We start from the raw sequence: 15000 nt of genomic DNA on the forward strand, positions 1-15000 counted from the left end.
GGGGGTGGGGGGGGTTAGCGTGGGGCTCATTTCATTAACACACACCCCCCCCCCCCCTCATACAGACACACAGAGATACCCCCCTCACACCCCCCTCATACAGACACACAGAGATACCCATCTCACACACCCTCATACAGACACACAGAGATACCCCCCTCACACCCCCCCTCATACAGACACACAGAGATACCCCCCTCACACCCCCCCTCATACAGACACACAGAGATACCCATCTCACACACCCTCATACAGACACACAGAGATACCCCCCTCACACCCCCCTCATACAGACACACAGACATACCCATCTCACACACCCTCATACAGACACACAGAGATACCCATCTCACACACCATCATACAGACACACAGAGATACCCATCTCACACCCCCCTCATACAGACACACAGAGATACCCATCTCACACCCCCTCATACAGACACACAGAGATACCCATCTCACACACCCCTCATACAGACACACAGAGATACCCATCTCACACACCCTCATACAGACACACAGAGATACCCCCCTCACACCGCCCCTCATACAGACACAGAGATACCCATCTCACACACCCTCATACAGACACACAGAGATACCCATCTCACACCCCCTCATACAGACACACAGAGATACCCATCTCACACCCCCCTCATACAGACACACAGAGATACCCATCTCACACCCCTCATACAGACACACAGAGATACCCATCTCACACACCATCATACAGACACACAGAGATACCCATCTCACACACCCTCATACAGACACACAGAGATACCCATCTCACACACCATCATACAGACACACAGAGATACCCATCTCACACACCCTCATACAGACACACAGAGATACCCATCTCACACACCCTCATACAGACACACAGAGATACCCCCCTCACACCCCCCCCCATACAGACACACAGAGATACCCATCTCACACACCCTCATACAGACACACAGAGATACCCATCTCACACACCCTCATACAGACACACAGAGATACCCCCCTCACACCCCCCCCATACAGACACACAGAGATACCCATCTCACACACCCTCATACAGACACACAGAGATACCCATCTCACACACCATCATACAGACACACAGAGATACCCCCCTCACACACCCCTCATACAGACACACAGAGATACCCATCTCACACCCCCCTCATACAGACACACAGAGATACCCATCTCACACACCCTCATACAGACACACAGAGATACCCCCCTCACACACCCCTCATACAGACACACAGAGATACCCATCTCACACACCCTCATACAGACACACAGAGATACCCATCTCACACCCCCCTCATACAGACACACAGAGATACCCATCTCACACACCCTCATACAGACACACAGAGATACCCCCCTCACACACCCCTCATACAGACACACAGAGATACCCATCTCACACACCCTCATACAGACACACAGAGATACCCATCTCACACCCCCCTCATACAGACACACAGAGATACCCATCTCACACACCCTCATACAGACACACAGAGATACCCATCTCACACCCCCCTCATACAGACACACAGAGATACCCATCTCACACACCCTCATACAGACACACAGAGATACCCCCCTCACACCCCCCCTCATACAGACACACAGAGATACCCATCTCACACACCCTCATACAGACACACAGAGATACCCATCTCACACACCCTCATACAGACACACAGAGATACCCATCTCACACACCCTCATACAGACACACAGAGATACCCATCTCACACCCCCCTCATACAGACACACAGAGATACCCTCACCCTCATACAGACACACACAGATACCCCCCTCACACACCCTCATACAGACACACAGAGATACCCATCTCACACCCCCCTCATACAGACACACAGAGATACCCCCCTCACACCCCCCTCATACAGACACACAGAGAAACCCATCTCCCACACCCTCATTCAGAGAGAGACAGAGAGTCTTGCTTTAGTAACACCTTAACACATTTGGGGGGGGGGGGTAATGCTAACAATGGGTTTATGTGCCTTACAGAGGAGAGAATGAGAGAGTGAGTGACAGAGAGAGAGGGAGGGAGAGAGAGAGAGCGAGCGAGTGCAGGAAGGAGGGAATGCATACTCAGTTGAACGAGGGCACAAAGCAAACCCCGTGTCACACCTCTGTGTTCTGGCTGTAAAAACTCGCCTGTTGCTAGGGTTACACGTAGGTAGGATTTCCGTGGTTACTGACCTGCCAGGCACGTGGCTCACACTCGCTCGCTAACGTTGTAACACGGGACCGGTGCGGGGCGTTTTGCAAACTAACCGTCCTGAAACTGGGTCTTGGGTTTGTCTTTACCTCATCCGGTCCGCAAGAGCAGAGGTTACATAACAGCGCTATCGATAAGAAACACACTGGGGGCGTCCACCGGGGTGTTATTCTTTTTGTTTATGTGTTGTATTAACCCTTTAAGGTGGAAAGGTCAGTGTGTTAGCTAACATTTTCCTTACTGAGCATCTGCGAGCCACCCCATTGGTTGACGCAGCAGGGCGTGGGAACTGTGACCCCAGAGTGACCCGGGCATCCGCCAGAGCAGGCCTGCTTCAGGTGCGTTCACCTGAAAGGGCATTCACCTGAAGGCACGTTCACCTGAAAGCACATTCACCTGAAGGTATGTTCACCTGAAAGTGCGTTCACCTGAAGGCACGTTCACGTGAAAGTGCTTTTACCTGAAGGCACGTTCACCTGAAGGTGCGTTCACATGAAAGCACGTTCACCTGAAGGTGCGTTCACGTGAAAGTGTGTTCACCTGAAGGTGCGTTCACCTGAAAGCGTGTTCACCTGAAGGTACGTTCACCTGAAAGCGTGTTCACCTGAAGGTACGTTCACCTGAAAGCGCGTTCACCTGAAGGTACGTTCACCTGAAAGCACGTTCACCTGAAGGTGCGTTCACCTGAAGGTGCGTTCACCTGAAAGCGCGTTCACCTGAAGGTGCGTTCACGTGAAAGCGTGTTCACCTGCAGGTGCGCTTTCGCCTTTCGCCGATTGCCTCTCGCCGGCAGAATCAGTCAGGCCCCCAGAACAGACTGCAGACTCATTACGCCGGCTGGTTTCTCCCCTCCAATCAGGAGCAGTGGCGCTCTCAGGTTCCGGCTCTTTCCGCCTCTCTGCTGAAGGGGCACTGCTGCTGTCGGTGATGTCGCCCGTGTTTGTGTTGTTTGGATATTTATTTATTTACTATTGGGGACAAACTGTTCAGACAGGGGAAGAAGGGAAGGGTGTGATTTATGTGCCTGGGCCTCAGTGACTCGAGGGAGGGAGAGAGGGAGGGAGAGAGAGAGAAAGAGAGAGAGAAAGAGGTAGAGAGAGGGAGAGCACGAGAGAGGGAGGGAGAGAGAGGGAGAGCGCGAGAGAGGGAGGGAGAGAGAGGGAGAGCGAGAGGGAGAGAGAGAGAAAGGGAGAGAGAGAGAAGGGGAGAGAGAGGGAGGGAGAGAGAGGGAGAGCGAGAGGGAGAGAGAGAAAGGGAGGGAGAGAGAAGGGGGAGAGAGAGGGAGAGAGAGAGAGAGGGGGGACACACACTCATACACACACACACACACACACTCATACACACACACACACAGACACAGACACACACGCATTCACACACACACAGACACAGACACACCTGCTGAGCTGTGCGTAACGTCGCACACATAGCCGAGTGAAACAGCGTTTCATTCCCGCAGAGAAACAAAGGCTCCCGCTCACTTCCGTTCAGGACGATGACTCATGCGGGCGAGAACAGGCCATTCAGCCCAGCGTTGCCCGCCTTCTCCCACCACTACAGTGCGCCTACTGCTTAGCTTGCACAAAAGCTAAATAGCATCTAGCACCGTATCAAGCCTGGTCTTGAGAACCCCCCGGCGTCTCTGCCTCCGCTACATGTCCCGGCAAGCTATTCCACGCAGTGACCACTGTGTGTGTGAGAAAATACTTCCTAATGTCTGTGCGGAATTAATCCTTTCCGTTTATGCCCCCTCCGTGTGCTGGACGAAGTGGTGCTTGCAGAAGATGTAGCTGGAGAGGGGGGTGCAGAGATTAAAGAGCAGGAGATGTAGCTGGAGAGGGGGGTGCAGAGATTAAAGAGCAGAAGATGTAGCTGGAGAGGGTGGTGCAGAGATTAAAGAGCAGAAGATATAGCTGGAGAGGGTGGTGCAGAGATTAAAGAGCAGAAGATGTAGCTGGAGAGGGTGGTGCAGAGATTAAAGAGCAGAAGATATAGCTGGAGAGGGTGGTGCAGAGATTAAAGAGCAGAAGATATAGCTGGAGAGGGTGGTGCAGAGATTAAAGAGCAGAAGATGTAGCTGGAGAGGGTGGTGCAGAGATTAAAGAGCAGAAGATATAGCTGGAGAGGGTGGTGCAGAGATTAAAGAGCAGAAGATGTAGCTGGAGAGGGGGGTGCAGAGATTAAAGAGCAGAAGATGTAGCTGGAGAGGGTGGTGCAGAGATTAAAGAGCAGAAGATGTAGCATTTACACATACATATGCTGTGTAGTATGTGGTGTGCAGTACATACTGATGCAGTATGCACTTTGTAGTATGTTGCATATAGAATGCGGTTTCGAGCACAGCCAATGTCTTGAAGTCTGTGTAAATATGTTCAAATGCTCACAGACACTGTGGAATGTGGCATTAGCTTGCTGGAGGGCTGAAGCTAAGTGAAGTTGGTCCTAGTTAGTAGTTCGTTGGCAGTGATTTCACCCGACCAGATTTTACATTTTCCAATTTCTGTTTTCCTGTAATATTCTTTATGTATAATATATTATAATATTCTATTTTTATTTCATAAAAAACGTTGATGTTCCTCTCCCATGGGTGTGGCAGAGTGGTCCAGTGGTCATTGGGGGTTTGACTGGACGCTGTGGAGTCGCTGGCTGGCACATAGGGGTGCTGACCTGCATCTGGAGAGATGAAGTCGTGTCCCTAAACACTGCCCTTGGGCCTTTACCTCTGTTCTCTCTCTCTCCCTCTCTCTCCATCTCTCCCTCCATCTCTCTCCCTCTCTCTCCCTCTCTTTCTCTCCCTCTCTCCCTCTCTCTCTCTATCTCTCTCCCTCTCTTTCTCTCCCTCTCTCTCCCTCTCTCTCCATCTCTCTCCAGCTCTCTCCCTCTCTCTCTCTCCCTCTCTCTCCCTCTCTCTCCCTCTCTCCCACTCTCTCTCCCTCTCTCTCACCCCACTTGCAACTGTTCTCTCTGCCATTTCTCCCTTGAAAAAGATAAGCATCTTCTCAATAGATCTCCCAGTTATAAATAACTTAATACAAAAAAAGGCCAACACAACCAGAGAAATATCAGTTATTGGTAATAACTCATTTCCATGTCCTCCCCCCAGACGAAAGCTGGAACCTTTTCTGTGTCTTTGTTTTCACGTTGTGTGGCTTGGCCATCCAGGGTGAGGTTGGCATGGTAACAAAGAGCGAATCAGTGGCATTTGGTTCGGTAAGGTCATTACGGCGGTATTTTAACGAACGCTGTCGGTAATGAATGGAAGTGGCTTTCCTGCTGTTTCATTCTGTTTCGTCCGTGCGTGCGTGCCTGCAAGGGGAGGCAGGAACCTGCTTCAGTGTCATAAAAACACTGACCCCCGCCCTGCTGCAAAATACAGCTCTCCCTGCTTGACCAGCTCGAACATTGAGCTGGTGAAGCTGGTCATAAAGCTGGTCTAGCTGGGTAAGAGCTGGTCAACCAGCTGTTTCAAAACATAGCTTGAGCTGTTTTATTCGGCAGGGCCCGGAAGACCTTACAACACAAGGGTTTCTGGGAGATAAAAAAAAGTCCTTCAAGCCAGCTTATTTTTTTATGATCCGGCCTCAGTGCAGTGAGTAGAGGGTATGAGACTAATGCTATGGGTACTTTCTGTGGCCCGTTGGCGTGTCTATTAGGTGTTGCTGCTCCAGATCTAAATGCTGGCTGTTTCTCATGTCATGTTTCAGTTCTTACATCGCCCTACAAATCTTCCCACATTTTCATTTGTTCGTCTGAATGTCCTTCCATCGGTTATCTTACTGGCTTATTCCTGGGCCTTGTCACAGGGGGTGCTGGAGCCTATCCCAGCATGCATTGGGGCGGGAGGCAGGAATACACCCTGGGCAGATCCATCACCGGTCCATCACAGGGCACACACACCATTTACTTCCACACTCATCCTGGGGCAGTAGAGACTCTCTAATCAGCCAAACCTGCATGTGTTCAGACTGTGGGAGGAACCCAGAATACCCAGAGGAAACCCACACAGACACAGGGAGAACATGCACACTCCACACAGACACAGGGAGAACATGCACACTCCACACAGACACAGGGAGAACATGCACACTCCACACAGACACAGGGAGAACATGCACACTCCACACAGACACAGGGAGAACATGCACACTCCACACAGACACAGGGAGAACATGCAAACTCCACACAGACACAGGGAGAACATGCACACTCCACACAGACACGGGGAGAACATGTAAACTCCACACAGACACAGGGAGAACATGCAAACTCCACATAGACACAGGGAGAACATGCAAACCCCACACAGACACGGGGAGAACATGCAGAAACTCCACACAGACACGGGGAGAACATGCAGAAACTCCACACAGACACGGGGAGAACATGCAGAAACTCCACACAGACACAGGGAGAACATGCACACTCCACACAGACACGGGGAGAACATGCTAACTGCACACAGACACGGGGAGAACATGCTAACTGCACACAGACACAGGGAGAACATGCTAACTGCACACAGACACAGGGAGAACATGCACACTCCACACAGACACGGGAGAACATGCTAACTGCACACAGACACGGGGAGAACATGCTAACTGCACACAGACACGGGGAGAACATGCTAACTCCACACGGACACAGGGAGAACATGCTAACTGCACACGGACACAGGGAGAACATGCTAACTCCACACAGACACGGGGAGAACATGCTAACTGCACACAGACACTGGGAGAACATGCAGAAACTCCACACAGACACAGGGAGAACATGCACACTCCACACAGACACGGGGAGAACATGCTAACTGCACACAGACACGGGGAGAACATGCTAACTGCACACAGACACAGGGAGAACATGCTAACTGCACACAGACACGGGGAGAACATGCTAACTGCACACAGACACGGGGAGAACATGCTAACTCCACACAGACACGGGGAGAACATGCACACTCCACACAGACACGGGGAGAACATGCTAACTCCACACAGACACAGGGAGAACATGCACACTCCACACAGACACGGGGAGAACATGCACACTCCACACAGACACGGGGAGAACATGCTAACTGCACACAGACACGGGGAGAACATGCTAACTGCACACAGACACGGGGAGAACATGCTAACTGCACACAGACACGGGGAGAACATGCTAACTGCACACAGAGAGGCCACCGTAAGGACACATACAGAGCAGTGGCAGTTGTCCCTTCTCTGTGTTTTAGCTGTGACTGGTTCTTCTTCTTCTTCTTCTTCTTTTTTTGCCCGATTCTCCCAGATCGTTTTCTAATGGGGCTTCCTGCTCCTGCCCCCTTACCCTGGGCTCCAAAGGGTTCCAAAAACCTTTCTTTGGGGGAGGGGGCAGCCTCACCCCCACCCCTCCGTCCCTGAATTAGCTGGGCAAGGTGATACGCAGCTCCTGAATTATTTAGCCCTGTTGTTTTTGTCGTTTCCTTTTCTTTAACCTCTCTCTCTCTCTCTCTCTCTCTCTCACCAGGATAATATTTTGTTTCCGCTGCGTGGCACTTAAGCTGAGTGACTGAAAGCTCTGTGTGGAATGAGTGATGGGGGGGGGGGGGTTGTGTAATCACGTTAGTCCTGTGCTGGTCCTTGGTTTCCCTCAGACATATCGACTGATGTCATGTCGCCATGGCGATTGACAGGCGACACGGTCATTCCGCGTTTGAGACGCTGGAACAGAGTACACTACGAGTTGACATAACAGTGACAAATGGATCTTTTCTACTCGGAAAACCGTTTAAAAACTTTAAGCATTTTCAAGGTACACCAGTTTGACGAACAATTGTAAGGGTCCAGTGAAAGCTATTACGTTCCGTTTTATTTAGCAGACGCTTTTATCCAAAGTAGTGTACAAAACAGTGCATACCAAAGAGGTTGGATAAGGTACAATTCACGTAGGACCGACCATATAAAGCCAGGAACATAAGTCTAGTACACAAGGTAGATAGGCCAGGTCTGTGAGTAATAAGGTCAGGAACTGCAGTACCGAGACAAATCCAATTCAAAAAGTCCTTGTGCAAAATACAACAAGGGGCTAAAGCTAGAGGCAGGTGAAAACAAGTGACTATAGATTAGGGGATTCCTGCAGAGGAGTGGTACAGTGTGAAGAGGTGAGTCTTCAGACTGCGGTGGAAAATGGGCATTGAGAGAGCCGTTCTTATACGAATGGGGAGGGCGTTCCACCAGTCAGTCTGACTGACTGACTGACTGTCTGACTGACTGACTGACTGACTGACTGTCTGACTGACTGACTGTCTGACTGACTGACTGACTGACTAACTGACTGACTGACTGACTGACTGTCTGACTGACTGACTGTCTGACTGACTGACTGACTGACTGACTGACTGACTGACTGGCTGGCTGACTGACTGACTGACTGACTGACTGACTGTGCTGCTGGTGGTTCAGTCTCACTCTGTCCTGGGTGGAAATGGGTCTGCCTGCAGTAGGAAGGTTGGGGGGGTGGGGGGGGTTGAGGTAGCAGGGAAGGGGAATCTAATTTCCCCTCCAGACTTGCTGCGCAGTTGGTCCCAGGACACGCTGTATCCTCCCGAGATCGATCGGGCGTGGGCTTGTCCGGGATACGGAGAGAGGGAAGGGCGTCTGTAGGTTCCCCTGCTACAGACCCAGGTACAGACCCAGGTACAGGGACGGAGCAGAACCAGCGGTTCTGCCCTCGAAGACCTGCTCTCCTGCTCACCCGCCCCACCACCTTCTCCTCTGAGCTGGCCCGTCCAATCAGAGTCAGCCTTTTGCCACTGTGGAGCAGAGAGATGAGTGGCCACTCAGTGACCTCTGACCCTCGCAGACTGGCCAATCGTTATCACACAGTGCAATGTGTTCATTCCTGCCGATTGAAGTGCAGGGTAGGGGAGGGAAGGGGAGGGGATGGGCGCGCCCGTCTGTTCCTGGGGCCGCGCGTGCTCCACTCGTCCCGCTACGGATTACAGGCCCGTCGCCGTTAGCAACAAGTGATCGAAATTTTGTGTGTGCGTGCGTGTGTGTGTGTGTGTGTGTGCGTGTGTGCGTGTGTGTGCGTGTGTGTGTGTGTGTGTGTGTGTGAGTGTGAGTGTGTGTGTGTGTGTGTGTGTGCGTGTGGGAGAACGAGGCGGGAAGGGCACTGGCGGCGAATCAGATGGTTCAGGGAATGGGCTTTTGGCTGCCTGGGGAGATTGAGTTGGTGGCGATTTGCGGCAACGCGGACGTGTTTTTGGGTTTGACGGCACCACGCGACCCCGGAGCCCTGCAGGACGGCGGGTCTTCATGGCGCCGTGAAAGCGTGAGTCTGTGTCGCGTGCAAGGGCTGCCGGACTACAAATCCCATCATCCCCTCAGGGGTTTTTCCTCATGTTTGGGGACTACAAATCCCATCATCCCCTCAGGGGTTTTCCTCATGTTCGGGGACTACAAATCCCATCATCCCCTCAGGGGTTTTCTCATGTTTTGGGGACTACAAATCCCACCATCCCCTCAGGGTTTTTCTCATGTTTGGGGACTACAAATCCCATCATCCCCACAGACTACACATTCAAATGCGTCTTCAGATCCCTCTGTCTGGCTCTCTGTCTCTCTCTTTCTCTTTTTCTCTGTCCTTTATTTTTACTCTAAACGCAGACCTCTGCTCTTCTCTACTTCTTTTCTCTCCTTTCCTCTCTTTCTATCTGTCTCTTCCTCTCCCATTTTCCTCTCTCTCCATCCTGCCCCCCATCCGCCCCTCTCTACCCCTTCCTCCTCTTCCTCTTCCTCTCTCCATCTCTCTCTCCCTCCCTCCCTGCCCCTTTCCCCTTCTCCATCTTTCCCCCTCTTCCTCTCCCTCTCCCTCTCTCCATCTCTCTCCCTCCCTCCCTATCCCTTTCCCCCTCTCCATCTCTCCCTCTCTCCCTCTCTCTCCCTCTCTCCTTCTCTCTCTCTCTCTCTCTCAGTGAGTGTGACAGTGTGTGCTTTCAGGTGAACCCTATACAGGCTGTGTGCAGAGGTGTGTTTGTGATGGTGGATTGGGGGGGGGGGGGGGGGGTTGGTTAATGGGACACACTGGCAGCGGAAAGATCCCACAATGCCACGCTCCATTGCAAGGGGTGACACTCAACACCTCCGGTTTGTCTGAATGGGGGCTTTGTGTTTCACCAAACCCCCCCACCCCCACCCCCCTCAGCCTTATCTCTCACTGCCTATTACCTGGGGGGTAGAGGAGGGGGTGGGGGTGGGTGGGGGGGTTCTCTGAATCTTATTCATCTGACCAGAAATGGACACCGGGATGAGAGTGACAGAAAGCAGCAGTGACGTCCTCGAGAATACGGTGGGCAGTGTTCAACGCTGCCTCAAATGTGCCCTGATCCTGCTGTCATTTGTGAAGAAACAAAATGGCGGCCTGTAGCGTAGCGGTTAAGGTAAATGACTGGGACGCGCAAGGCCGGTGGTTCTAATCCCGGTGTGGCCACAATATGATCCGCACAGCCGTTGGGGCCCTTGAGCAAGGCCCTTAACCCTGCATTGCTCCAGGGGAGGATTGTCTCCTGCTTAGTCTAATCAACTGTACGTCGCTCTGGATAAGAGCGTCTGCCAAATGCCAATAATGTCATGTAATGTAATGTAAAAATGGTGTCTGTAGTCTGTATTTATTCAAAATGCTGTTGGGTCAGCTGTTGTGAGGGCCCGTGGGAATGCGTTGGGTCGCCCAGCGCTGTCCCGCGAGGGTAGGGTGCGTTAGACGTTGTTCGGGGGGTTTTCGGGTTGCTGCTGCGCTCCTTACCTCAATAAAGCTCCAGGTGCCTCCAGGTCACACGCTGTTAAGTTATGATCTGTGAGAGACACATCTCCCCTCCTGCTTAATCCCGCTTTCATCGCTGTGTGCGCGTCGTAGCCTGTAGGGTTGTCCTGTAACAGGATCTCGTCAGAATGTTTCCAGATTTTCCGAGAATGAGGTCCCTCTCCTGTTTTGGGGGGGGGGGGGGTTCTGGCAGATGGTTCCATACTGAGACCCTTCTTGTGTTTTGTGTGTTTTTAGCGGATGTTTCCAGACTGACGCCCTTCTCGTGTTTCGGTGGGGGTTCTGGGAGATGATTCCATACTGACGCCCTTCTCGTGTCTTGGTGGGGGTTCTGGGAGATGTTTCCAGACTGACGCCCTTCTCGTGTCTCGGCGGGGGTTCTGGGAGATGTTTCCAGACTGACGCCCTTCTCGTGTCTTGGTGGGGGTTCTGGGAGATGTTTCCAGACTGACGCCCTTCTCGTGTCTTGGCGGGGGTTCTGGGAGATGTTTCCAGACTGACGCCCTTCTCGTTTTTTTGCGGGGGTTCTGGGAGATGTTTCCAGACTGACGCCCTTCTCGTGTCTCGGCGGGGGTTCTGGGAGACGTCTCCAGACTGACGCCCTTCTCGTGTCTCGGTGGGGGTTCTGGGAGATGTTTCCAGACTGACGCCCTTCTCGTGTCTCGGCGGGGGTTCTGGGAGACGTTTCCAGACTGACGCCCTTCTCGTGTCTCGGCGGGGGTTCTGGGAGATGTTTCCAGACTGACGCCCTTCTCGTGTTTTGGTGGGGGTTCTGGGAGATGATTCCATACTGACGCACTCTCGTGTCTTGGCGGGGGTTCTGGGAGATGTTTCCAGACTGACGCCCTTCTCGTGTCTTGGCGGGGGTTCTGGGAGATGTTTCCAGACTGACGCCCTTCTCGTGTCTCGGCGGGGGTTCTGGGAGACGTCTCCAGACTGACGCCCTTCTCGTGTTTCGTGTGGTTCCTGTTCCAGGAGCGCTTCGAGGCCCTCTTCCGGAGCTACGACGAGCAGACGTCCTTCCAGATGTTCAAGAGCTTCCGACGGGTGCGCATCAGCTTCAGGACCCCGGAGGCGGCCGCCCGCGCGCGGATCGAGCTGCACGAGTCCGACTTCAACGGCAAGAAGCTCAAGCTCTACTTCGCCCAGGTGCGCCCGCCCCGGAAACCCACCAATGGGAGGGCGGGGATGCCGGCACGGGGCGGGGTCAAAAGCAGTCGGGGGGGGGGGGGAGTTCACGGTTCACTGTCATTACATTACATCGCATTTGTTTAGCAGACGCTTTTATCCAAAGCAACAAATAAGTGGCCTAGGTACCTGACTGGGAGCTGGAATAAGACCCGCACAGCCGTCGGGCCCTTGAGCAAGGCCCTGAACCCCGCATTGCTCCAGGGGGGAGTGGGCCCCTGCGTAGTGTAAACGACTGGAAATTGAAATCACCTTGTTGCCCCCCCGTTCCCCCCCCCCCCCCGTCCCTCCCCAGGTGCAGAACTCGGGCGAGGACATTGACAAGTCGTACCTGGCGCCCCCCCAACCTGCCAAGCAGTTCCTGATCTCGCCCCCCGCGTCCCCGCCCGTGGGCTGGAGTCAGAGTGAGGACGCCACGCCCGTCATCAACTACGACCTGCTGTGTGCTGTGGCCAAGCTGGGCCCCGGTGAGCTCATACCCCTCTAACCCCTAACCCCTAACCCCCTACCCCCTAACCCCCTACCCCTAACCTCCTAGCTCCTAACTCCCTAACCCCTCTCACCCACTAACCCCCTACCCCTAACCTCCTAGCTCCTAATCCTAACTGCCTAACCACTAACCCTAGCCCCCTAACTCCCAACCCCCTACCCCCCACCCCCTAACCCTAACCCCTTATCCCCCTAACCCCTAACCCTGAACCCTCTACCTCCTCACCCCTCTCACCCACTAACCCCCGAACCCCCTACCCCTAACCCCCAACCTCCTAACCTCCTAGCTCCTAACTCCCTAACCCCTCTCACCCACTAACCCCTAACCCCCAACCCTAATCCCCAACCCCCTAACCTCCTAGCTCCTAATCCTAACTGCCTAACCACTAACCCTAGCCCCCTAACTCCCAACCCCCTACCCCCCACCCCCTAACCCTAACCCCTTATCCCCCTAACCCCTAACCCTGAACCCTCTACCTCCTCACCACTAACCTCTTCCCTGTAATCTCCTAACCTCGTAACCCCCTACCCCGCTAACCTCCTAGCTCCTAACCCTAACCACTAACCCTAACCCTATCCCCCTTCCCCCTAACCCCTAAACCCCTAACCCGTAACCCTGAACCCTCTACCCCCCCTAACCCCTTCCCCATGACCTCCTAACCCCTTAACCCTGAACCCTGAACCCTAAACCCCTAACCCCCTACCCCCCTAGCCTCCTAGCTTCTAACCCTAACTGCCTAACCACTAACCCTAACCCCCTGAACAGTGGTGTATGAGTGTGTGTCTTTGTGTGTGCATGTGTGTGTGTGTGTGTGTGTATGTTTTTGTGCAGTTAAGACTCCCAGGTGTGGATACTCCAGAGAGTGTGGTTCACAGTAAGAGAATATGCTTTTTTCATCCTGAAGTACGGGGTTCGTAAAACATATAATTAATCTTAATCTAAGGCCACTTACAGGGTGGGAAAGTGTGTGCTGAGTGTGTTACCGCATGAAAGCATCTGAGAGGCGTCTCCTGTTCAGCACCGGCCTGACTCTCTCCTGCCCTCTGCTGGTGGCTGGTGGAAGTTCTCCCGTCACAGACCTTGTTCTTCCAGCCAGTCAGACAGCAGTGTGGGAAACCTCTTATCATGTTTCCTTGGCCACTCTCATCACCCTGGCAACCCTGATACAATCTGTGTGTGTGTGTGTCTGTGTGTGTGTGTGTCCGTTTGATTTGGAGGTGCAGAAAGAAAGCAAAGGGACCTTTAGTCTCCCAGAAGAAGGTTGTGGAATGTGGGGGGGGTAAACGCCCCACAGTAAAATGGCAGAAACACATCTCGGGAGCCAGGAATTGTTTTGGGTTTTTTTTTTCATCAGCCTTTAGACATAACTGGGTGAGACGCTGGTGAAATGGCAGGTTCCTCCTGACGCCATCCCATGATGCAGTGCGGTGGTCGGGGGCCGTAGAGGTCGTGTGGCAGGTGTTTTGCTTCGCTGGGTGTTGTCGATAACATCGCTGTGATATCCGGCGGTAAAAGATTGGAGATATTTCTCCTTTACTGTGGACAGGAGCTGCTAACACAGGAGGAGCTGTTCTGCTCCCACAGATTAATTTACCCAGCACTCCCTGCTCCAGACTCCCATCAGCCACTGCAGCTCACATCCTGCTCCTCTTCTCTGGCCATGCATAAGGACACACACACACACACACACACACACTGTGTTAAGGACACACACACACACACACTGTGTTAAGGACACACACACACTGTGTTAAGGACACACACACACACTGTGTTAAGGACACACACACACACACTGTGTTAAGGACACACACACACACACTGTGTTAAGGACACACACACACACTGTGTGAAGGACACACACACACTGTGTTAAGGACACACACTGTGTGAAGGACACACACACACTGTGTTAAGGACACACACATACTGTGTTAAGGACACACATAATATGTGAAGGACACGCCCTCTGCTTTAGGGACACACACACACACACACACACACACACAGCATATTAAGGACACACAGTATGCTAAGGACACACACACTGCGTTGATTGAGATGGCTGAATTGAATTTCATTTGTGCAGCACTTTTTACAGAGACACTCACAAAGACACAGAGGAGAACACACTCACAGCAACTGATATGCCCTCTCCCTCTCTCTCTCTCTTTCCCTCCCTGTCTGCCACACACACACACACACACACAGACACAGATGGGTGTGTGTATGGACTGTAGGTCTG

General features: G+C 52.8%; 1 protein-coding gene across 2 annotated transcripts in view; it reads left to right on the plus strand.

The window, feature by feature from the left end:
* rcan3 (regulator of calcineurin 3) overlaps positions 1-15000 on the plus strand; it is a 52145-nt gene that overhangs the window by 34265 nt on the left and 2880 nt on the right. For both annotated transcript variants that reach the window (XM_061223253.1, XM_061223320.1), the window contains 2 exons: positions 12053-12226; positions 12561-12732. In XM_061223253.1, the coding sequence (XP_061079237.1) occupies positions 12053-12226; positions 12561-12732 (346 nt within the window). The remainder of the gene's footprint in view (positions 1-12052; positions 12227-12560; positions 12733-15000) is intronic.

The sequence above is a fragment of the Conger conger genome, chromosome 1 (genome assembly GCF_963514075.1).
Source record: "Conger conger chromosome 1, fConCon1.1, whole genome shotgun sequence".
NCBI classification, from domain to species: domain Eukaryota; kingdom Metazoa; phylum Chordata; class Actinopteri; order Anguilliformes; family Congridae; genus Conger; species Conger conger.